This window comes from Camelus ferus, chromosome 2 (assembly GCF_009834535.1).
Source record: "Camelus ferus isolate YT-003-E chromosome 2, BCGSAC_Cfer_1.0, whole genome shotgun sequence".
NCBI classification, from domain to species: Eukaryota; Metazoa; Chordata; class Mammalia; order Artiodactyla; family Camelidae; genus Camelus; species Camelus ferus.
This window is the reverse complement of record NC_045697.1, coordinates 38327200-38350440: the sequence shown is the minus strand read 5'-3', so window position 1 is coordinate 38350440 and position 23241 is coordinate 38327200. Positions and strand designations below refer to the sequence as shown.

The 23241-nt window shown below is 33.1% G+C and overlaps 1 protein-coding gene across 10 annotated transcripts in view; it reads right to left on the bottom strand.

Moving 5' to 3' along the window:
- Nucleotides 1-308: 308 nt before the first annotated feature.
- Nucleotides 309-23241, bottom strand: part of EXOC1 (exocyst complex component 1) — a 45560-nt gene continuing 22627 nt past the window's right edge. For 6 of the 10 annotated variants that reach the window (XM_032497916.1, XM_032497938.1, XM_032497910.1 and 3 more), the window contains 10 exons: nucleotides 18707-18812; nucleotides 14329-14373; nucleotides 13369-13532; nucleotides 12677-12784; nucleotides 11427-11503; nucleotides 10671-10899; nucleotides 7322-7505; nucleotides 5024-5223; nucleotides 2645-2839; nucleotides 309-991 (listed from right to left, as the gene is read on the bottom strand). In XM_032497916.1, the coding sequence (XP_032353807.1) occupies nucleotides 839-991; nucleotides 2645-2839; nucleotides 5024-5223; nucleotides 7322-7505; nucleotides 10671-10899; nucleotides 11427-11503; nucleotides 12677-12784; nucleotides 13369-13532; nucleotides 14329-14373; nucleotides 18707-18812 (1461 nt within the window). In that variant the 3' untranslated portion in view covers nucleotides 309-838. Of the gene's footprint in view, nucleotides 992-2644; nucleotides 2840-5023; nucleotides 5224-7321; nucleotides 7506-10670; nucleotides 10900-11426; nucleotides 11504-12676; nucleotides 12785-13368; nucleotides 13533-14328; nucleotides 14374-17631; nucleotides 17656-18706; nucleotides 18813-23241 lie in introns of all 10 variants that reach the window. The other 4 variants (XM_032497931.1, XM_014552951.2, XM_006177334.3 and 1 more) reach the window with 2 other exon arrangements.

Below are 23241 nucleotides of genomic sequence, written 5' to 3'. Positions count from 1 at the left end.
TTTTTTTTGTTTGCTTGTTTTGGGGGGAGGAAATTAGGGTTATTTATTTACTTACTTATTTTAATGGAGGTATTGGGAATTGAACCCAGGACCTTGTGCATGCTAAGGATGTGCTCTACCACTGAGCTATACCCTCCCCTACCCAAATGCTAAATATTTTTGATGCTAATGGTTTTATATTTCTTATTACACTTTTAACTTTTAAGGTAATGGGCATGTAATTAATTTTTATAGATTGGTTTTATAAGAACTTGCTTTTACATAAATGACAGCATATGACAGATCTAAGAATAATGGTATCAAATTTCAACTTTTTTGAAAATTTCTTTATTTTAGATACACTGTTACACAGAGGAACATAATCCTCAAAATCCAAGTTTATAACTGATCATCACAAGATCCCTATTCATATACACATTAGATAGACACAGGGAAAAAATTCTATACAATATTTTAGTAGTTAGATGATTTGCAAGCAATACTGAATTAGTCAAAGTTGAAGAACTCCCAATGCCTTACACACAGGATGACCACTCTCAAATACAAAAGTGAGGCAATAAAGGAAAATTTCCGGTTCAGTCATAGAAAAATGCTAACAGTATTTATGATGCAATAAGTGCATTAAGTTAGTACACAACCTATTGGGCAAATAAAACTACTACCTAGGTTGGTATTTTCACTCCTGAATATTTGTGGTACGGTATTACCCATTTATCTGACCTTTAGTAATACACAAAATTTCAAGACTGAATTCTCAAAAGAGCTGTTTGATATTCTTGAATAGTGTCTGGTGTACTCAGAATACTTTTTTCATTTATCTTTTCTTCCTTTATAAGGTTTAGTGGGACTGTGCAATGCTGGAACAATAATCCAGAATGTCCTGGATAGTGAATTCCATTGTAACACCAGATCCAGGATAACAGCGAGCTATCAAACCTTCAAAATGCTTGTACTGGCGTATAAATTCATCCTGCATGGAGTGCCACACCACCTACAGTAAAAATGAAAATCAAAGTCATTGAACTATGAATGGAAATAATACATGATCAAGTACGTAGAAATAACATCAAGACATTCTAAGAATTTAGTACAGCATAATAGTTAAGAACACACATGCTGGAGCTAGAATCCTAGCTCCTTCCACTTGTAAGACTGGTGACCATGAGTACGTTACCTCACTGCTCTGTGCCTCAAGTTCCTCATCTGTAAACTGGGATAATGATAATAATACCTTCCTCGTAAGTTTTGTGTGAGGATTAAACGAGTGAATGTATGTAAAGTGCTCAGAACAGTGTTTGGTACAATAAGCACTCATTACATTTTAGCTACTATTATATTTGTTCCAATATTCAATAGGGATGTGGTTGCGCACAACTATGTATGAAACTAAGACTAGTGAGATTAAATGAAATGCAACAGTTAAGGCTGAAGTTTCACATCAGATGAAAATTTAAAAATATCTTTATCTGAAATTGATGATGTAGAACATTGCTTAATGCCACAGAGGACACCAAGATGAGTCAGACCAATCACCTGCATTCAAAGGAATTTATAATCTGAAAGTGGAACTAAGATATGGACAAATATCAAGACAGAATATGATACAGACATATTAGCTCATATTAATAGGTTACATTTATTGCCACTTACTCTATATCAGCACAGTACAAAGTACTTTACGTGTGTATTACCCTATTTAAGTCTCATGACAACCTAGTGAGGGTGGGTGCTTGGAATATCATCCCTATCTGCCAGTTATGGCAATACATTCTTCTAGGAGTTTTCCTCGCGAACCCTAAATCTCATAAATCCTAAATTCCTAATAGTCAACTTAAGACTATTTACTAAAGAGTTTAACACTTTTTGTTCATCATCTTTTAGCTCCTGGTATTTCTTCCATCTGGAATGCCACTACTCCTACTTTTTCTGTTAAATTAGTATCTGACTTTCAGAGGCTAACACAAACGCTTTACTTTGTGAAGCCTTCTGTGATGTTAAAATCAGAATTATTCTCACTCATCCCTGGGCCTTTCAGTATGGCTTATGAAATATAATGGCTTGATTTGTGGTTTAAATCTGGTCTACCATCCACTAGCTATGGGATCATGGTCACATACTTCACCTCTCTGAGCTCTGATTTTCTCATGTATAAAATGAGCTATGACAATAATAGTAATGCCCACTATACAGGAGAGGTATTATTTCCTTTTTTTCAAATAAACTGAGGCTCAGAGAAGTTAAGTAACTTGCCCTAAATCATGCAGCTTTATCTGGAGCCAGATTATGAACCCATTTCGAATGTCAACCCCCATGTTCGGAATCACTCCACTGTACTATATGCCATTCCGTTTCCTTTCTACCCTCAAAACTGAAACAAAACAAAAAAGCAACGAAAAAACCCCATCCCCAAGCAAAGAAAAACCAACTTAACACCTCAAAACAAAAAAATTAAATAAATAAGAATAGCCATATAAAATATAAATATTCCTTTCTTCTTCACAATTCATAATTTGGTTCATACTTTATGGAATTTTCCTCCTGTACTAAAATTAGAAAATGTGTAGCATTTCAGAGGAATATTTTGGAGAAAAAAGATATATATAACGATGTGCAATTTAGGATGATAAAAAGAACTAAAGCATACCTGAAGTAAGTTCTCCTCTTCACATAAATGTTTATCAACCTTCTTGTAAAGGTTATCTAGACCTTTTTTCACTTCTTTTCCAGGATACTCTTTAATAACTTTTCGGAGTTCTTGTTTGTTAAATGCAAGTTGATAGCTTACTTCCTCCTCTCTTATACCCTGTGCTACTCGAGCTTCAACGCCTTCAAAGAAATGCTTCAAGGAAATGAAGAGAAATAATGGCTAAGAACTGCTTTCATTATCGCTTACATTTTTTAAAAAGTCTGATTATAAAATAGTATATTTTCACTGTGTAAAAATTAGACAATGTGTGAAAATATAAAGAATAAAATAATAATCACCTATTACATACCACTGTGGGATAATCACTGTTAACATTTTAGATTTCCTTCTAGTCTTTTGATGTGTGAGTACATAAATGAGATTATAATTTTATATATTTTCCATTTAATATTTTTTTTTCCAAAGTATAAATTTTAATGGCTGCATAATATTCTATCCAATAACTGAACTACAATTTGTTTATTCATCCCCCCAGTATTAGGTATTTAATATTTTTCACTTTTTTCTTGGAGTTAACTGAATCTACTCATTAAAAAAATCTATTATAAATACAGCTGTCATAAATAATTTTCATACATAAGTATTTACCCACATTACTGATTACTTTCCAGCATAAATTTCTAGGGTTATAATTCTTCAATTGAAGAGTATAATTTAAAGTATTCTGAAGATTCTTCATATACACAAATTGCTTCCCAGAAAAGTTCAATCAATTTTATTTCTGTCAACAGTACATGAGACTGTTACCTTAGCATACAATCACCAGCATTATCAAAATTGAAAAAAATCTCTGCTATTCTGAAAAGTGAAAAAAGTTTATCTGTCATTTTATTTTGAAAATTTTTGGCTATAAATGAAGTTAATCTGCTTTTCATATGCTTTGTAGTACAATCAGAACCATCATGTATTTACATACCATGATTTTGGTGTTTTTCTTACTGAGTTTAAGAAGATCTTCTATATCAAATATGCTGACTGTTATACTGTTACAAATATACTTCTTGGGCTGTCTTTTAGTATAATTGACTTTTTTATATGTATATTGATTGGCAAGTCTTTATTTGAGCATCACACAATATGATTTAATACTGACAAGCCAAATCCCCTCTCATTACTTTTCTCTAAAATTTTCTTAGCAATCATCATTTATTTATTCTTCATTTAATTATTAACTTCTTGATAGTAATGTTTCGGACAAGACTATTCCTGGTGCTTTTAAAATTTTGTTTCTACAAGGACTTTTAATTGGTTATTATAATATATAGGAAATAAGTTGTTTTTGATCTATTTATTTTGAACCCCTACCACTTTACTAGACAAAATAATTTCAACATATTATATACATATATATATTATAATATATATATATATAATATATATATTATAATCTTGACTCTCCTTTCAAAATTTTTTATGTTTCAGGTCTTATTGAATTGGCTAGAGATTCCATAACAATGTCAAATAATAAAGGATCTATCAATGTTTCTGTTTTAAATTTGCTTTCAAAGGAAATGCTTCTACAGTGCAGTTAAGTATCATGTAGGCTTTAGGTCTGAGACTGACCTTTTACCCTAGGGAATATCTGGCTATTCTTAAGTTTTATAAAGAACTGGTTCTGCATTTGATTAAATGTCTTTTAAGTATTTCCTTGAACTGTTGAAAACATATATATAATTTTTATTTGACTCTAATTTCAAGTTAAAAACTTATGAAAGATACTAATCACATTGTGGGCAAAGTTAATTAGAAGGGTCCATTTAATCTTCTACTATGTTGCAAACTTCTCTAAAATGATCATTTCTCACTTTTAATAATCAGACATACACTGAGGAAAGACTCAAGTCAAGAAAGGAAGGGAAAGGAAAAGGCAATGAATAAAGTAATTTTTGGTCTTCTATTTATCTTAATAAAGTTTTCAAAATCTTCATCTGAACTAGGGATAAAGGTTAACCATTTATGAGGTAAGAAATGGAAGAGTCTGGTATAATGGAAAAGCCTGAATCTAAATCTGAGTTCATCCCCCAGCTTTGCTACTTGCCAGCTATTGTAACATTTATTCCCTTTAAGTTTCTTCATTTGTAAAATGGGGATAGTATCATCTTACCTCACATCATTGCTTAAAAGAATTAAAAGAAATAATGTATATAAAACATCTAGCAGTGTCTTGGCACATTGGTAGCGCCAGGATCTGAGTCCCCTCCTTCCTTATTCTCCTGCATCAATACATGAGCAAATTTAAAGTGAGTGTCTATTGTGTTATTCAACTGTACACAAGTTCAAAACCAGGAAAAACATACTGAATGAAAATACACTTACATTTAGTTTTTCAAGAGGCTGTCCTAAAGAGTATATGACATAAGACTGAAGGTGATCTGTGTATTTTTGTTTGGCTTCTTTTTTTTCAGCTTCTAGACATGAGATTTTCAAACGAGAAAGTGTTGCAAAAATATGGTGAAAGTTTTCCATCATCACTACATCCCTGGGCGTCTTCTGGCTTTCGTTTGCTACTTTCTCCACTAAAGTGAAAATGGAAAACATATAACAACATCCTGATGTAAGTATGACCATAGTTAACTATAAAAATTTACATGATTTTTTTAAAATTTGTAAGTTTAAGAAGTAAGTACACTGCTGGATTTAATAAGATAAAATATATTGTATTGAAGGATCTTCACATTCACCTAAACCTAATAAAAAAAAATTCTAAAATAGTCCCATATATATATATGGAAACATAGCAGAGAATAAAGGCGGCTTTTCAAATCAGTGGGGAAATGATGAATTACTCAAAATGTGTTAGGACAGCTAGCTGGTCCCTTTGAATACACTAAATTTGGATTCCTATTTCATATCTTTCAACCAAACAAATTCTAAATTGCTCAAGTACTTAAAATGTAAAAAACAAATACAATCATAAGCACTAAGAAAAATAAAGCTAATTAAAGAATTAATTTTGTGATAGTATGACCTTTCAAAGAATGGCTCCAAACTTAGAAGTCATAAAGAGAAAGATGAATAAATTTGACATAAAATTTGAAAGCTCGTCTACACCGGAAATTGACACAACATTGTAAACTGACTATAACTCAATTAAAAAAAAAATTGAAAGCTCTTTCATGGTAAAACATACCATAAACAAAACTGATTTATAACCTATTAGGCTGACAAAGAATAAAAAGATTGATAATACCTAGTAATACTGGGTATTGGTGTAGGTGTGACAGAAACTTTCACCAACTGCTCACAGCACTGAACTAGTATAACCTTTCTGTGTGGCAATTTGGCAAAAGCCTTGACATATACATAAAAATTTTGATTTAGTAATTCCATTTCTAATAACCAACCCTAAGGAAATTATTGGACACGTATACAAAAATATATAAAGGGAACTAGTAACAAACTAAATGCCTATTAATAAAATATCTGGTAAATAAATACTGACAAACGGGATAATATGCAATCATTACAAATGATTATAGTTCCTATATTGATAGGTAAGGAAAGACACTAGAATTATAGAGTCTAGAAGATTCCAAGACAGTGTATAAAGTATGATAAAAATTTTTATATTAGAGAATACACACACACACACCATGCACATATATACCAGGGAAAGAGATAAGTTAAAAAGTTTAAAAGGATAAAAACTGAATATTATCTCTGAATGATGAGATTACAAATGATCTTTATTTTCTTCTTAATTTTTATAATCAATTTGCTGATTTTTGGGGGTGTGTAATGAGCATGAATTACTTTACTATCAGACAAAGCAAAGCTACTTTGAATTTTAAAAGAAATATCAACTATATAAACATTCAATCATATGATTTATTAATCTTTCCCCTACACCTGTTTCCATTGAAAATGTTACATGTAACTGGTGAGATAATTCCATTTTCTGTCAATTTTTTTTAGCTTTAAAAATTCCTGAATAGATGCAATCAGATCATTTATTTCAAATTAAACGAACATCTACAGTTTCTGTAACTGTTTCTGTAACTTAATTGTGTGATCTGGCACAGGAATTATAATATTTTAGCATTAATCTCCCTCATATGACAGATACGAAAACTGAGGCCTAAGGAAGTAAGTTGATTTGCTTAAGGTTACACAGACATCACTGCCTATCATGTCCAGAAGGCTCTCTCTAAAATGCAAATGTAATCTGGGAGTCATTTTTTTGTGTTTAAAAATATGAATTTCACAACAAGTTCATGCATATAGTGCAGGGAACTATATTAGATATCTTGTAGTAACTTATGGTGAAAAAGAATATGAAAATGAATATATGTATGTTCATGTATGACTGAAGCATTGTGCTGTACACCAGAAATTGACACTTTGTAAACTGACTGTATTTCAATAAAAATATACATAAAAAAACGAATTTCAATTTTACAGAGTGATAGACCCTTATGAACCCTAAAATATAAGTGATTCCTGATGAATAGGAATGGATTTTATGTAAATTTTTCAAATTTAAGAAATCTTTAATTTCAGAAAACTCAAAAAAGTATATAGAATATGGAAAATAATGAACATATCTGTCCCCCAACTTCTCAGTTACCAGAAACAACCAACCAAAAAGTTCTTTAGAATGTAACAAAGGCTTACCATTAACAAACACTCCTCTGATGAGTTTAGTGTATGCTTTATCTAGATCTCCACGACGCTCAGCATTTTTAAAGATTGATTCTGCGAGTCCAGCAAATTCTTCAAATTCAGCTACAAATGGAAGAATTCCTACTTTACTCTTCTTTGAGATCTTTACTTCTTCCATTTGCCTTATTTGGTTACTCTAAGGTTAGGAAGAAAGCAAGGGAGAGAAACACTTATAAAAGTTAGAAACAACATATAATTAAAAGCAAATGTATATATCATAGAGGCATGACATAATTTAGTACCTAGAACATTTTGGAATATCAGTATTTAAAGATGAATAACAGTAGGGATAACTAAGAAAAACTATTTCTATAGGTTGAAAACTATATATATTTTATTTAAGAAAATAAGAGAAAAAACTAAATTATTTAAAACAAAATTCAATCAAAGCTTGTGAACCTCTCAAGTCTTTGTTCAAAGTAAAAGCAACCAATAAACATTTCTATCACTTATGAAAGATAAGTATGCAGTGATTCCTCATTTGGGGGCAGAGCAGATAACAGAGTATATGCAGGATCTCTCTAGATTATTTCTGGTTTGTGGCCAGATGGTCAAGTTTGAGAACCACAGTCATTTCCAAATCTCATCAACCTAAAATTTGTTTGGTTAGAGAAGTTCTATTATTTTGGGGGTATAAGAACAGTGAAGGAGAACAGGCATTTCTACTACGGATTTGCATTATATAGTTTTCTATGTATCTATTAATTACTTAGTATAAATTTGTTAAGCAAAGTGCTTGTGTATGATGGTGATGAAGTACAAAAGGGATGTTTCATACAGACAGAATCTAGACATTTGGGTTCAAAATGATCCATGGGTTCAATTATGGTTCTGTGTATTTCTTGGGATCTAGGTATAGTCACAGTAAGAATTACATTGCCAAATACTATTGGATCATTTTAAACTCTTACCTAAAATTTCACTGTGTTGCGATTTTGGGAGTATAACCTGAAAACCATGATATGTGGGTTAGACAAGTAACTGTTCTTTTATTCAACATAGTATTGGAACTCCTAGCTACAGCAATCAGACAAGGAAAAGAAATAAAAGGAACCTAAATTGGAAAAGAAGAAGTAAAGCTTTCATTATTTGCAGATGACATGATACTATATATAGAAAATCCTAAAGATACCACCAAAAAAACTGTTAAGAACTAACAGATGAATTCAGCAAAGTTGGAGGTAACAAATTTAACACACAGAAATCTGTTGTGGAACTATTAGAAAGAGAAATTAAGAAAACAAGCCCATTTACAGTTCTAACAAAAAGAATAAAATACCATGAAATAAATCTAACCAAGAACGTAAAAGACTTGTACTCTGAAAACTATAGGACACCTGGTGAAAGACACTGAAGACAACACAAACAAATGGAAAGATAAACTGAGCTCATGAACCGGAAGAATTAATATTGTCAAAATGACCACACTGCCCAAGGCAACCTACAGAGTCAGTGCAATCCCTGTCAAAATACCAATGGTATTTTTCACAGAACTAGAAATGTACTGGACTGCAGAGTGCAGCTTAGGGGTACTTAACGTGTCAGTTACTTTCTAATTTTAGCTCTAGTTCGTGCTAGGCTAACCTTCTAAGCCCTGTTCCTTGAGGAACACTTTGAGCATGTTCACCAGATGAAAGCGCCGAACTCAGGTGCTATCTGCTCCATTTTCTGCAGTCATCTGACACTCATGCTTTCGGCTCAGTACACACACACCCATTCATTACCTTTTCAAGGTATGCCCTAGGTCCTGATCTTGTCCCATATAACAAGCGTTAAAACATATAACACTGAGCACACAAAATCTACCAGACGCCATGAGAGGACATGAGTTAAAATAAAAAACAGAGTGAGAACAGGCAGCAGAAGGAACCATCCTTCTCCCTTTAGTCACAAAAGGTAGATCTTTTAGAAAGACATGCAATTTAGGAGAAAATACAAGTTTATACCTTTGTTTAGGTTAGTATTACTTCATTTCTTCACTTCCCACTCAAGAGAAACATGAACATTCTTTAATAAACTATTCTTAATTACTACTATTACCATCATCACCACTACCACCACGACCATTACAAGCTATCAGCTGGTAAGCTCTTATTCTAGGCAGGCTATGTGCTAAGCCTTCAATCTGAACCCATGTCTACACTCCTCTGACCATCCTGTGCTTTTGACAATTATGTTCCATTGGATTGAGAGGTATTACAGAAAGTTACATTTTACTGAGAAGCAACACAACCTTCATATTCTGTAAATGTATAGCGTCCTTATGATTTAGTGTTCCAGCTGTGTTACATGGGACTCACTATCTTAGCCTTGGTAGTTCTTCCTTTTCCTTTCTACTATCAGCTTGCCATCAGACCTTCCAAGTTTATCACCACCTCTAGAGAAGGCAGGGTAAGGAAGAGGATAAGCCTTAAATGATCAAATTCCATAATATTTTAATAACCAAGTGAAATCATTTGGTGAGGGAGGAGGATTAACAAGTCTGTTGAGGTGACACTTAAGTTTCTACAGTGGACACAGATCACTTTTAAACTTTCAGAAACTCAGTAAATATTTTTTAAAAGTATAAAAAATGATATGAATTTTAATTGCCCTTAATATTTTTACTCTTCTCCCATTAGTCTATGGCTAGTCAACAGCTGGATTTAACTTAGAGGTTACGTTATAGAAAAATTCAGATAACTACCCACTTACACATACTAAATATATTAATAAAATAAAACTTTTCTTTAGAAGCTGGCCCAGCCCAGTTCATACCTATAAGCTTACTAAAACCTAACAGAAAAAATAAAGTTGTTAATGATTTTTTTTCCTATTAGGAGGGGGAAAATGATGACTGTCAAAAGTTCTTAAAAGAACAATTTATTCTTAAAGCAGTATGATAATTAACACTCTTAAACTGATAAAACAAATAACTTAAACACTCAATTAAAATAATCTAATTATTAATTTTGTTACTAGAGTATATTAAAAAAGAAAAATAATAAATTCAAGTGATAGTTTCACCTTTTATAACATCTATGGTCACTAATCAGTCAATTACTTAGTGGATCTCTTAAGCAGCTGCTGCTTCTATGCCACCTACCCTAGAACTTGCCAAGATTCACAGTGTAGAAGGGAAACTAGCTGGCACAGCACCACCCAACTAACTCTGTTCATATATACTGTAGCCAACACCTGCTTCAAGGCTTTGGGGATGTGAGCAGTAGATTCCCCAGTGAAAAGCTGGAAATCTCTTGGTTCAAATACATTTTTCTGCAATGGTTAGAATGTCAATTTATTAAAAAAAAAAAAAACTTACAATACACTTGTCAAAGTTCCTTTTGACAGTCACTAAAACATTTCCCAATGTAGTACTTAGAAAAGAAGCAGGGTCCACATTTTGTGCAGTCCATACATGATGACTCATTTTGACTAGCATGTAAAGAGAGTTAAAGCTATCAATTTTGTCTCCTAATGCAATTAGGTTGTTCAGTTCTGGCTCAATGCAGCGAAATATTTTAATCATCATTTGGCGGATCATATCTTTCCTGTTCAGAAAACATACAAAATACAGAAGAGTTATTACAAGCTTCAGGTGTATTCATCTTTAACTTTAATCCCTTAGGTATACTCGAAACGACTAAAATTTGATATTTCAACTAACACTATGACCAAATATGATGAACTAATTATTCTACAGTGGTTTCCAATATAAACTTTTTTTGAAGTTAAGTTCACTTAAAATAACTTTGTCATTTGTACGGCTGGCTGGGTCCTGAAATGTGCTTTGTGATTTCTGAGAAATACACTGCAATTCAAATGCTGCTTCCTAGCAGCAAACATCAAAATTGATTGCATTTTTATTATTATAGAGTGAAGAAGAGCCCAAGAGCCATAAACAGGACCAATTTTAATTCAGTAAGACGTTTACTAAGACACTGGGCACACTGGTCAGTGCTCTGAGTGCTGTCAGTCACGGAGAGTCATCTGGACTCTTCACTGAGCACCACTCCTTTCTGCTCAACTTCAAGTTTATTTTTTTCAAAATAAACAATCGATAGTAACAAACACATACTCAGATGAAACAGGCAGTGGTGTGCCAGAATTATGTTGCCGTGATGATGTTCCTCCATCAAGGTCCTCTGCTTCAGTCTGCAAAAATTATTCAGGTGCTTTACATGATAAAACACCAACAATATAACTAGTTTAAATAGCAAAAGCCTGCTCAGTCTTAAAATTCCTAGGAGAGAATATATCATAAGAAATAATGGCCTTTAAAAGTAGTATTACTGATGAAACTATGTAATTCAGTATGCTATTTAAGAATATTCAGGGAACGCTTTGTTCTCAGATTTTATCCGAGAATTACTGTGGCACGAGAAGTCGTGTTTGTGAGTGTGCATATGAGGGGAAAGTCGGAAAGGGAAGGTAGAGGAGGCTCAGAGAGGTCACAGAAATGGGAGGGCAGCTCAACAGAAAATTAAAAACATCTAGAGACAACTTTCAAAAGAGAATTTTAAAAATTAAAGAAATGTACTGATCACTCTAATAAAACTTTGGCATTAAAAAATGCTATCACAAGTTCTTACAGAAGCTAACAAGTAAACAAATTTACTACCGGTACAACAACAAATCTCCAACCATTTGAAATAATTAATTTCTTATTCATTTTAGAATGGCTTTTTATATGTTGGTTCTCTTTTTTAAGATGATCTGAATTTAAAAGTCACCTGATTTGCACTGTGCTTTTAAGTTCTTCAAAACAGTCTGTCAAATCTCTCATTTTATTTTCTTCTATTTATGCCACAAGAAAGCATGACCAACAGGCATTATTATACCAATTGTACACATGAGGAAAAACAGGGATTAAATAATTGGTTTAAGGTCTCATAGCTAGTTAATAACAAAACCATAAGAATGATTTAGATATGAGGTCTCACCATTTTTTTTTTACTTTCTCATTTTTTTTAAGATCACAGTACACACTCAAACACCTTTTTCATTTTTTTAATTCTATTTTTTTCTTGATTACTAAAATACTAAAATTATTTTTTTAAAGTGTTTTTTTTAAAAAGTAAGTTTAGACATTTTCCCCTCTCACTAATTTAGAGAATATTTAGGTCTAAGACAGTCTAAGATACTACATTAGATGCCCAAACTCAGTCACTGTTTTCATCATCTTGGTTGACAAAAATTATTTAAAAAATCATTACACTGGGAATTCTTTCTTCTTCTGTTTTGATACTGAAATTGTGACAACATATTAATTAGGCTAATCATGCTGCAGATCATAAATACTAGCCAATAAATAAATGTGAGCCATACCATAGTTCCAGGTATACTTTGATGTTGCTGTAGTTTGAAAAATTTACTTATGAAATCCTGTTCTGCCAGACACAGGGGCTCCAGTTCACTCAGTACCTGTTCAAAGATCTGAAGAAAACCAAAATGATCCTACAAAGAACTGAACCAAAATGCTTAAAATAATATTTCACATTTAATTACTTTTCTGCAGGGATGATGGATGCTCTATCTATAATCTCAATAGAATCCCCCAAACACTTGCAAGATTGACAGGACAATGCAGTATTAATGAGGCATAACACATTTAGGGCCAGAACATAGCTAAAACAAAACTTACAATTATTCACTTGAAATCTGGAAAGAGGAACACAGAGATAAACTTTTTAAACTTACTTAATGCATTGCAGAGAACAGGTTAGCTTCATAAAAGCTATTTCATCTTTATCCTGTAGTTGCTCAAATGACTTAGATTTACAATGTAAGCACTATGATTCATAACAAATTTTAATAATGCCTTTATGTCACTTAACCGATAAATTACATTTCAGTTGCCATTTGACCAGTATTTTTTTCAGATTCAGAACTGGAAAGTAAGACATGGTTAATGAAAAGAGCCAACAGAGCCCAAATCTTTGAACACAATTAAAGCAATAACAAACTGATGCTAGAAAACTAGTATTCATGTTTAAGAAGAACTTATTATTTTATTTTACCTTATCAAATTTGGTTCTGTCGGCAACATCGAGATCAGAGGCAGACATGTTTCCCATATCCAACAAGGAAGATGACTGAGATCTGCGATTCCCTGAACTCTGAACACTGAGTTTATTTAGACTAGAAGTAGATCCAGTTAATTTCCCAGAACTTCCATGAAGACCTAAGAAATAATAAAACTTTGAAAGTTGCGACCTTCATGAATAAAGGACCCATAGCATAAATCAGGGCCATCTCTACTGTCTTGGCTTCCAGGGCCCATACTAGTTAGGGCACAAGTCTACCACATGGGACAGGTTGCAGACTGTCCTCCATCAATAACGTTTGTGTCCTACTCCCGAGCATGTTGTATACAGTAGTGAAACTATATAGAATCACAGAATAGGACCAAAAGGGATCTTAAAGATCACAGTATGCTCTGCCCAGTCTCATCATAAATATTACGCTGCCTGATGATATCTCTAGACTAACGTAGATGGGGATTTCCTTCCCACTCAAAAGACATGAATCTGAATTAAATGTAAACAATAGGTATCTTTTTATTCTCCTTGAATATTTCTCAGCTAACCTGATTATTTGCTGATGGTCAGAAGGGACAAATCATATAATAAATGATAAAAAGATATAAGAACAATTAAAGACAAACTTTGGTTTTATTATACATAATCTGACCATATCTATAAGAATTTTTATAGTTTCTAAACACAGCCTGAAAACAAAAGTATAATGGTTAAGACTTTTCACAAGTTTCTGCCTACTCACCATGTATTTTTAACTATGTTACATATTTCTTGGATGTAGTCATACTACTACCACCATGCTGGTTTTCTTTCACCAATACCTGGCAACTCAGAGCAATCAATATTTTTGGTGTAACTTTTTTCAAGACAAATAACTAGTTTCTAGACATTAAACAAACATGCATTGAGAATACCTGCTAATACACTAAGCATACTCACTCTCTGTTTCCTGTTTGACAGCACTTTCTTTTCGAGGCAGTGTAGCTGTGATGGATTAGGTTGCAAGCATCAAAGACAAAGACAAGTTAATAAACTGCAATTTGCACATACCATGCACAAGAGGAAGTTAAAGCTCTAGTTTAAAAGACACATGCAAAGAACCATGAGCATCAAGTAACGAGAGATGCAACATATGTTTAGTCGGTCAGCTATTGTTTGAAAAATTATATGAGAGAAAAAACTTTACTAGTCTTTTAATGTACTATTTTACTCAAATATTCAGATAAAAATATCTACAAATATAAACCTCTCCCACACTTTTAAATGATTTTTTAAAGTTTATGAAGCTGATGTACTTAAATTTAAAGACTATATTATAGTTCAAGTAAATAATTTAATACAGTGAAAATTTATTAGAATGAATTTATAGATTTGGACATTAAATGTATCAATAATCTTGTATTCACTTAAGGTTCCTGAAAGGAATCTCCACTGTACTAAATAATTTTATATACCATCTGATAAAAAATTATATGAGTGGGGCTTTAAAAATCACTTTCGGGTATCTAGCTAAACTATTCAGTAACTTTGGCTTTGTGACCACCTAAAATGAAAAGTGTACATCAAAACACTAATTACCCTAGATGCAAGGGTAAAGCTGAGGGAACAGATTTAATGCAGGAACTGGAGCTCTGTCACAGTCATCTGGTGTTTCTTTTATCTAAAATCTCTCTCTATCTAATATTGACTAGATCAACTGTAGAAATCATCTTGTGAAAAATTCTAAACCCAAATTACCCAAATTAGAAGTTAATGTGAAAGGCAAAGAAATTATAGAATGAAACAGAAAATTAAAGAATATAAATATAATCTAGAAATACTTAAGAAATAGAAAACAATATGTCAACTGTCACTATCTCTGCCAAACTTTAATGCAGAAGCCCAAGCATAAACTGCCAACTTGTCAAACAAGAGACGTGTATCTTTCCAGCCTTGGCTACCTGAAGCTCCAGGGAATATGAAATGATGAAGTTGGACATGAAAGTGGAAAGAAGGGAGGATGTGCTGGAGCTACTGGAGGGCCAACCTGAACAGTACCTTCCGGCGGCCTGAAGGTGTCATGTACTAAGTTCACCAGGTTCAGAGCAAAGCCGAATGCTTCATATATTGTTTTTTAGCAGTCAGTAAAGAACACAGAGGTACTAGGAGTGCTCTATTTGGGTCTCATACAGAGTCTATACTGTTTATCAGCAACAAACAACAATACTCAGGTAAACTTTTAAATGTCTTTAAATAATCCCTGCTAGACTATAAGCTTGAGGAGAGGAGGGTCTTTGCTCATTTCTGCATTCTCAGTTCCTAGCAATGTCTCTTATGTAATGGGCAATTATTAAATATTTATTGAATGAATCTTCCAGCCAGGACTGAATTCAGTCTTGTGCCCAAGATTCCTTTTGGAATCAACCGGATTTCTTAGTTTAGTGGAGAATAGAATGAACAAATGATTTTGGCATATTTTTAAGATTTTGGAATATTAAATTTGGGGAACGCAGTAATTATGTAAATGAATATGTAAATAGACTAAAATAATGTATGTGGGGGAGGAGGTGGAAGAGTGCATGCTTAGCATGTCCTGGGTTCAATCCCCAGTACTTCCATTAAAAAATAATAAAATAGAATAGAACAGAATAGAATAGAATAAAATAAAATAAAATAATAAATTAAATTAAATTAAATTAAATTAAAAAATAAATAAAGTAAAATAAATAAATAAAAATAAAATAAAATAAAATAATAATGTGTGTGTCTACCTCAGCCATGGAAAGAAAAAAAATGGGCAATTTAAAAAATAATTACTGAATTTCCTTTGCCTGCCACTTCATTAACTACACCTGTAGAACACAAAGGGAAAACAAAACACCAGAGTGTCAATCTTGGGGGTTAAATTCCACATCTCTGAGGATATAAAAGTAAACCTACTGATCAAAAAAGACAAAGACCTATATAAAGACCTTATCACAAAGAAAAGATACTGGCATTTTAACATTATTTTGAATTATTTGAACTAAGTCAATGTTAGAGATTTAATCAAACGGTTCAAAAGAAGAGTATTCTCCTGAATCTCTAAGGCTATACTGACTATACAATTTCCTTTTGTAAAATACATTCAATCTGATTTTCTATTCTTATTAGTATCTATGACTCAGTATTTTTATAGCAAGTTAAAAAAACAAAGTTAAATTTTATTCAGAATTACTTAATTTTGATTCATTGAAAAGCTATCTTTCTAAAATTTCAGGTTTCTCTTTTAATTATAATTACTATTAAAAACTGATTTAAACATAATTTAAATCACTGAAAAGATAGTTTTAAAAAATTTACATTCTACCTTATTTAAAGAATTTTCAAGTCATTTGTATTTAACTTAAAATTTATTTTTTAAATGTTGACTAACAAGTTAGATCTTCAAAGATGAAAAAAACCATTTTTAGCCCCTGAATCCTGTTTATTAAATTAGTTTTTCTTCTCTTGTAACTGATATCAAAGTAACAGAAATTATAATTTTTTGGTACCATTAAGTGTCACAAACTATTCTCCTATTCCTTATTATTGAATAGATACATAGAAGAGATGCAATTTTAACACTGTTTTATAACTATAAAAGTACCTTCTAAACTTGTATGATGTCAATTAAAAATTTTTTAACAAGATATTTAAGAACTTCTCAAGGGGTAAGAAAAAAGAAAATTAACATTTCACGTTAATGCAATGGTTCCATTAAGATACTATTGTTCTTGATTTAAGTTATATCTTTATTATGTCATTTATTTCAATGAGAATCTTGGGCTTGATAAACTTATTATGATACTGGGATTAATGACCTCCTAAGGAGATACTTTTAGAAAGATTTCCTTTTACCTTCAGTTTTCACTGTAGAAGAGTTCTCTCAAAATAAAATGGCTCACTAACAAGTGGCGACAAATATACTAAATGAAAACATTAAACATGTAACTGTATTAATAATATGCTGTTTACTTAAAAAAAAAGTATAACATATCCACAGAGAAACATTAACAAGGATATAAACACACTGCTGTTTAAGAACAATTAACCTTTAGGATGAGTTAGCATTTCTGTTTCCAAAAGCCTATTGTCCCAAGATTCTTATCAGTATCTTTACCCAAGTGTAATATATTTGTACACAGATTCAAATCATTTCAAAGGTCTGGACTAGTATAATCAAGACATTAGTGTTGCATTATAAAAAAACAACCACAAACCAGTGAATCACAAAATAATTACCCACTAAAGATAGTCTTCTTTGTCCTAAAGAAAAGAATGGAGAGATGAGCTATGAATTTCAATCCTATTTTCTGATTACTGAAGTTGCTTAGGGCATAGGCTCCTTTCAACAAGCAAATGCTAAACTCATGGTTCTAAAGGGGAGCTATGCAGACACATGAGTACACACTGTAGCCATTTAAGGCCAGGTTTTGACTTGAAGAGGGACAGAACTCCATCCAAAAGGAAGTCCAGAGATGGGTACATGCAAGAGCAGAATGTGGCCTCGGCAAATCACTTCCTTGCAACTTGATACTTTCACTGGTTATCCTTTCAAATCATGTTTTTGTCTATTTAACATATGTAGGAGTGACAAAAAGTAATGTGTTTCAAAAATATCTCTTTGGAAAAATAAGGTATAATCACAGGAGAAATTTTGGTGACATTTTTATAGCCCCTTGGCAGGGAAGAAAAGACTTACATTATAAACTTTCTTTTCAATTCAAAATAGCCAGTGAGAAGTAAGAAGCCAGGAATCACTTTCACTTCCCTGTGGAGAGCAATGACTTAAGAGATCACAGACTTGCCCCCAACTGTTATGAAAGGTCTTTTAGGAAGTCAGAAGCTGAACTCTCAACATGTGTCTCTTAGCCTAGTATTTTTTCCGCTAGACTGCACTTCATTTTCTGGCCAACTGCTTCTCCTATGAATATATACAGTTGTCCCTTGGTATCCATGTGGGACTGCTTCCAGGACCTGCTGCGGGTATCAAAATCCGTGGATGCTCAAGTCCCACAGCTGGCCCTCCATATCTATGGGCTGCATGTCTGCAGATATGAGGCTGACTATACTATTAGTCATAGTAAATAAACAATTGTCAGATTCAATTCTGCAGAATTTTAATTAGTAAAAAACATATTTACAGATACAAACATTTGTTCTATGAAATATCTATAAATCAAACAATGCATTAGATTTATTCTTTAACCCTACTGTATCTCCTTCTACCTTGCCTAAAAAGTTTTAAAATTATCTGTCATAAATAAAACCATTTTTAATAGAATAGAAAGCAGTGGATTGAAGTGCCTACGCTTACCAAACTTCTTGCTTTCTTTAGTTGTGCCAGTCATCTTGATCTTTGCAACTTCAAAGAAATCTTTAATTTCTCTCTCGTAGAGTCGTGATAAATAATCCATGTAATTCTTAAAAATACAAGTAACATGTACTTCTTATTAATAAAACAAATATAACAATTTCCATTTTTCAATCCCCCCAAATCCTTTGTGCTTGTTTTGAATTCTGTGGTCTTCAAGTTTGATGCATTTCATAGGATATAAAAAGAAGGCTATTTTCTGTCTTTTAAAAAACTGAACTGGCATTACAACATTAACAATTTATAAAAATACGAAGTTGAACATATCATACTTGTATTTTCATTTTTATGTATTACCTTTCATATTTTTAAATATAGCTGCAATCGTACTGTACAGGGTATTTGATTCATAGCAATTACACTTCTCCAGTCTCACACTTTAATGACTGCACAGTACTATGCTTTGCTGATGAGCTACAATTTAGTAAATCAATCTCCTAACAGGCCACATAAGTGGTTTCAATGTTTTGCTATGATAGATAATGTTACAATAAGATTTTTATCTCCAATGGATTATTTCCTTACGATAATTTCCTAAGGATGGAATTACGGTGCCGAAGAATATGGGAATCTTTATAACCCTTCCTCCATACCTCCATGCTGCTTTAAAAACAATTATACCAACAGACAGTGTCAATGGCAATGAAGAACATTCAATTTTACTGTACCCTGCCAGCAAGGGGTATTACATTACCCCAAATAGGTTATTTTCAATAAGAACTGAATTAGTACACTGTAGAGTTTTCAAAATTAAATAATTTATTTTTAAAAAGGCAAATTTAACTTATTCTAGTTCAAATGAAAACATCTATTATTTAACATACAAAGTCATTTCTTCATATTTTCTTATTGTCATATAAAAATATTTTATGCCCTCAGGAGATACTCTTCAACAGTGGGATACCATGTATTCTTCTAAATCCTAAATTAAATGCCATAGAGTTTCACTAAATTTAAGTAAATCTACAGCAGAAAACTTGTACCTAGCTATTCCTTCAAATTTATCATGGAATCTAAGCTTCAACTTCCTTTATTATTTCAAATTAACATTCCTAGTTTTGGAGCACGTTTGCTTTGCTTTAAACATCAGATGCAGCTTTCAAAGGTATGTATTATTTAAGTTTTGTATACTGACTCACAGTTTACCACTGATTTTTTTAGATATTTTGTAGATATAACCTTACAAAACAGTTTTTGGATGAAACATAATATAAATTCTACTTTTTTCAACTTGCAGGTCATATACATTTCCCACACAGTGTCTGTAAGAAAAGTTAGTCAAATGGGAAATTCTTTCCTATAATCTTTTTGTAACTTTAAAAGCAAATATAAATTAAAATATACCCTAAAATTAATCCTATTTCACTGGGGTATCTCACTTTTTGTTTTTTCAAGTTTAAATTCTCATAAAAATAATGATCACTGCAAATCAGTACATGACTGACAAATGGGAAATTACCTTCATACAATTTGTAAAATCTTCACTAGTGGCTTCTTCTCAAATCACTCAGAAAAGACGGCATTCCAATATTCAAATTGTTTAAAGTGCACCTTACTACCCAAGCAATTTAAACAGTTTCAAAACAGCTATTTTGATACATAGAAAACAGTGATTTGAGCAGACTACTGAAAATCACCCTCTTTTTCAACGCACCTCAAATGACTGAGTATCCTTCCCCCAGGTCCTCAACAGAACTAATCGGTGGGATGAGGGGGAAAGGCCACAGACAGGTGTGACTATGGGTGCATTAGAAAAATGTCTCTCACTATGAGTACTATTCTTCTTAGCTCCTTGTACACAGCATCTAACTTAAAATTTAACTATTATGAGTTTAGATATTGTTATCTCAGGCAGTGTTGTCAATTTTATTTTCTTCTGACTATAGAATCTTACAGATAACTCCATGTTTCACTTTCTCTTTACACTAAAAGGAAATTCCACAAATGTAGAACTGAGGAGAGAAGATGTCTGAGTAATCTTCAAGACTGACTGTCAACCTCAGGAGGTTACTAGGAGAGGAGAGCTCATTTCCTACCTAAGCATGGATGGACCATCTCTGTTATTAATTGCCCTACATGCATAATAGCTGGGGAGGAGGGATTCTGGGCAGCTGAGCTCCTTACATGAAGGCACCTCTATTTTCCCTAGGCTCTAATTCTGTATACCAAAATCAAATCAGGGCTTTGCTTATTAGATTCAGCCATAAGAAAAGTTGGGGCAGGGCCTAGTGAATCTCATCCCTAAAAAATTTTAAAACAGGCTTTTCCTGGTCCTGCCAGAAAGTGTGAGCTGTGTACAACTAACCAAGTGCAAAGAGTATCTGGATTTAATTATTATTTCTTAAGAAAGAAACACTGGTTTGTCTATTTTCTTCTTTCATTCCTTTCTTCCTTGTTCCTTTTTAACAAAATTCCTGTTTTCGAAAACACTTCAGGAATCCAATAAGATTATGAAGCATAAAATATATGGTCTGTCAAAAGTTCAAACACAAGATCAAGTAACATTCCTGAGAAAAAAGTCAATTACATTAAAAAAATCAATAATGAAATCAATTTCATTAATACTGTCAATTGAAAATATACTGTGAGCACAGAATGATTCCATAATTTACTACCAGACTGGCTATCATCTTGTTTCTTCACCTTAAATTACAATCGTGAATACTACATTATATATAAAGATAGGGCAATAATACTGAGAACACAATCAGGCAAAAAGCTTATTGATTATTTTACTTATCTGAATATTCACCAGGGGACAAAGCACTTGTTGGCACAAAACTCTTAAGGAGATATAATAATGTTTAACTATTCAAAATAATAATCCTCCTAAAACTTCAAAAGGCAAAGATTCCAGTAATGTAAATATTTTTCTTTATGCTATCTCCAAACCAGAATTCTGTTGAATGAAAACCAACGCAAACACGGCAAAATATGACACAACAGTAGGAGTGCTGAACCCATGGGTTCCTGCTACCATAGGCCATTTATTAAATCTAAGTCAGGCTGTGTTATTCCCCTACCCAAAGCCCACCATTACCCTCTCTCCCCATCTCCTGCAAGCAGAAGTCAAATCCTTACAGCGGTGCACAGTCCCGTCCAGACCTGCCTGGCCCCACCCCTCCTTTGGTTTCCCCGCTGCCTGTCCCATCCTGTCCCTGGCTGCTGTGCTCCAACCACGCTGGCCTCCTCAGGCACCCCAGGCTGCTCTCATCTTGGGGTCCTTGCATTGTGCCTGGAAAGCTGTCTTCTGGAAATTCCTTATGTTCACCCTTCCTTATTTTTAAAATCTGTGCTCGAACGTCATTTTCTCATGACGCCTTCTTTGACCATCCTTTTTGAAACTGTGACCTTCCTCAAGTCCTGGCCTTTCCTGCTTTTTGTCTCCAGAGCCCTCAGCAGCACCTTCCAACAGATGACATAATTGACTTTTGTGTCAATCTTTGTCCACTGGAATACGCACTCTGAACAGCTAAGTGCTCCCATTTCCCTCAGTGCTGGATCTCTAGCGCTTACACGGTGTCAGCACGTAACAGGTGCTCAATTCATTTGCTGAGTGAATACATGAAGGACTCTTATCTTGCCCAACCACTGATACTGAGTCAGCGGTACAGACCAATGCTCTTTTCACCCCCAAGCCTGGCAAGTTTGGCATCATCCTGTCCCTTGTCTTTGGATTCCCTCTTTTGGTTTATATTTTCTATTTCCACAATCATCTTCCTGGCTCAAGATTTCATTTCATTTCAATTATTACATTAGGTTCTTAATTCCCTGCATCCAATCTTTTCCCATGTCTGAAGCATGCTGTTAGGTCTCATGGCTCAGATTTTTTAACCTGACTATTCATTTCAGAATACAGAATTTCTGTTTCAGTCAGGGTTGCCTCCTCATAGTCCTGGAAAAGGGCCTATTTTCCCACTTTTGTCTGCACATCCTGCTTCTCATCCCTGGAATTCCTTCCCTCTTATTTTGGTTTATTTAATCCCACTCATTACTTAAAAGTTAATTCAAATCCAATGACTTCCATGAAGTTTTCCCCCATGGCTTCAAGTCATGCATTTCCCGTCTCTAAACGAACACATATTTAAACGCATTTCCAGTTTAGCACTTCATTTTTTGCTAATTGTTTTAAGTATAATTGTTCTTCCCAGTCAGACTTAAAACTCTTTGGAAGTAGGGTCTTGTAGGGAGCCATTTCTTAGTCTTACATATGACAGTGAGTATAAAATAGGCCGCAATGAAAATTTGGTGTTTGACAAAGAGATGTACCATGATACGGTAATCAAGTTTTCCTAGCTAGTTTGTCCCAGAATCGGGAACAGAAATACCCATGTTTTTGTGTGCCTGTAACAGCGGAATGCTTGCTTAATAAAGACGCACATTGCACTCACTTAAAAGAACAGATTATAAATTTTTAGATGGCAAATAAATACCTCACTTACAACATCTTCATACTCCCTAGCTTCTATATTGCACAT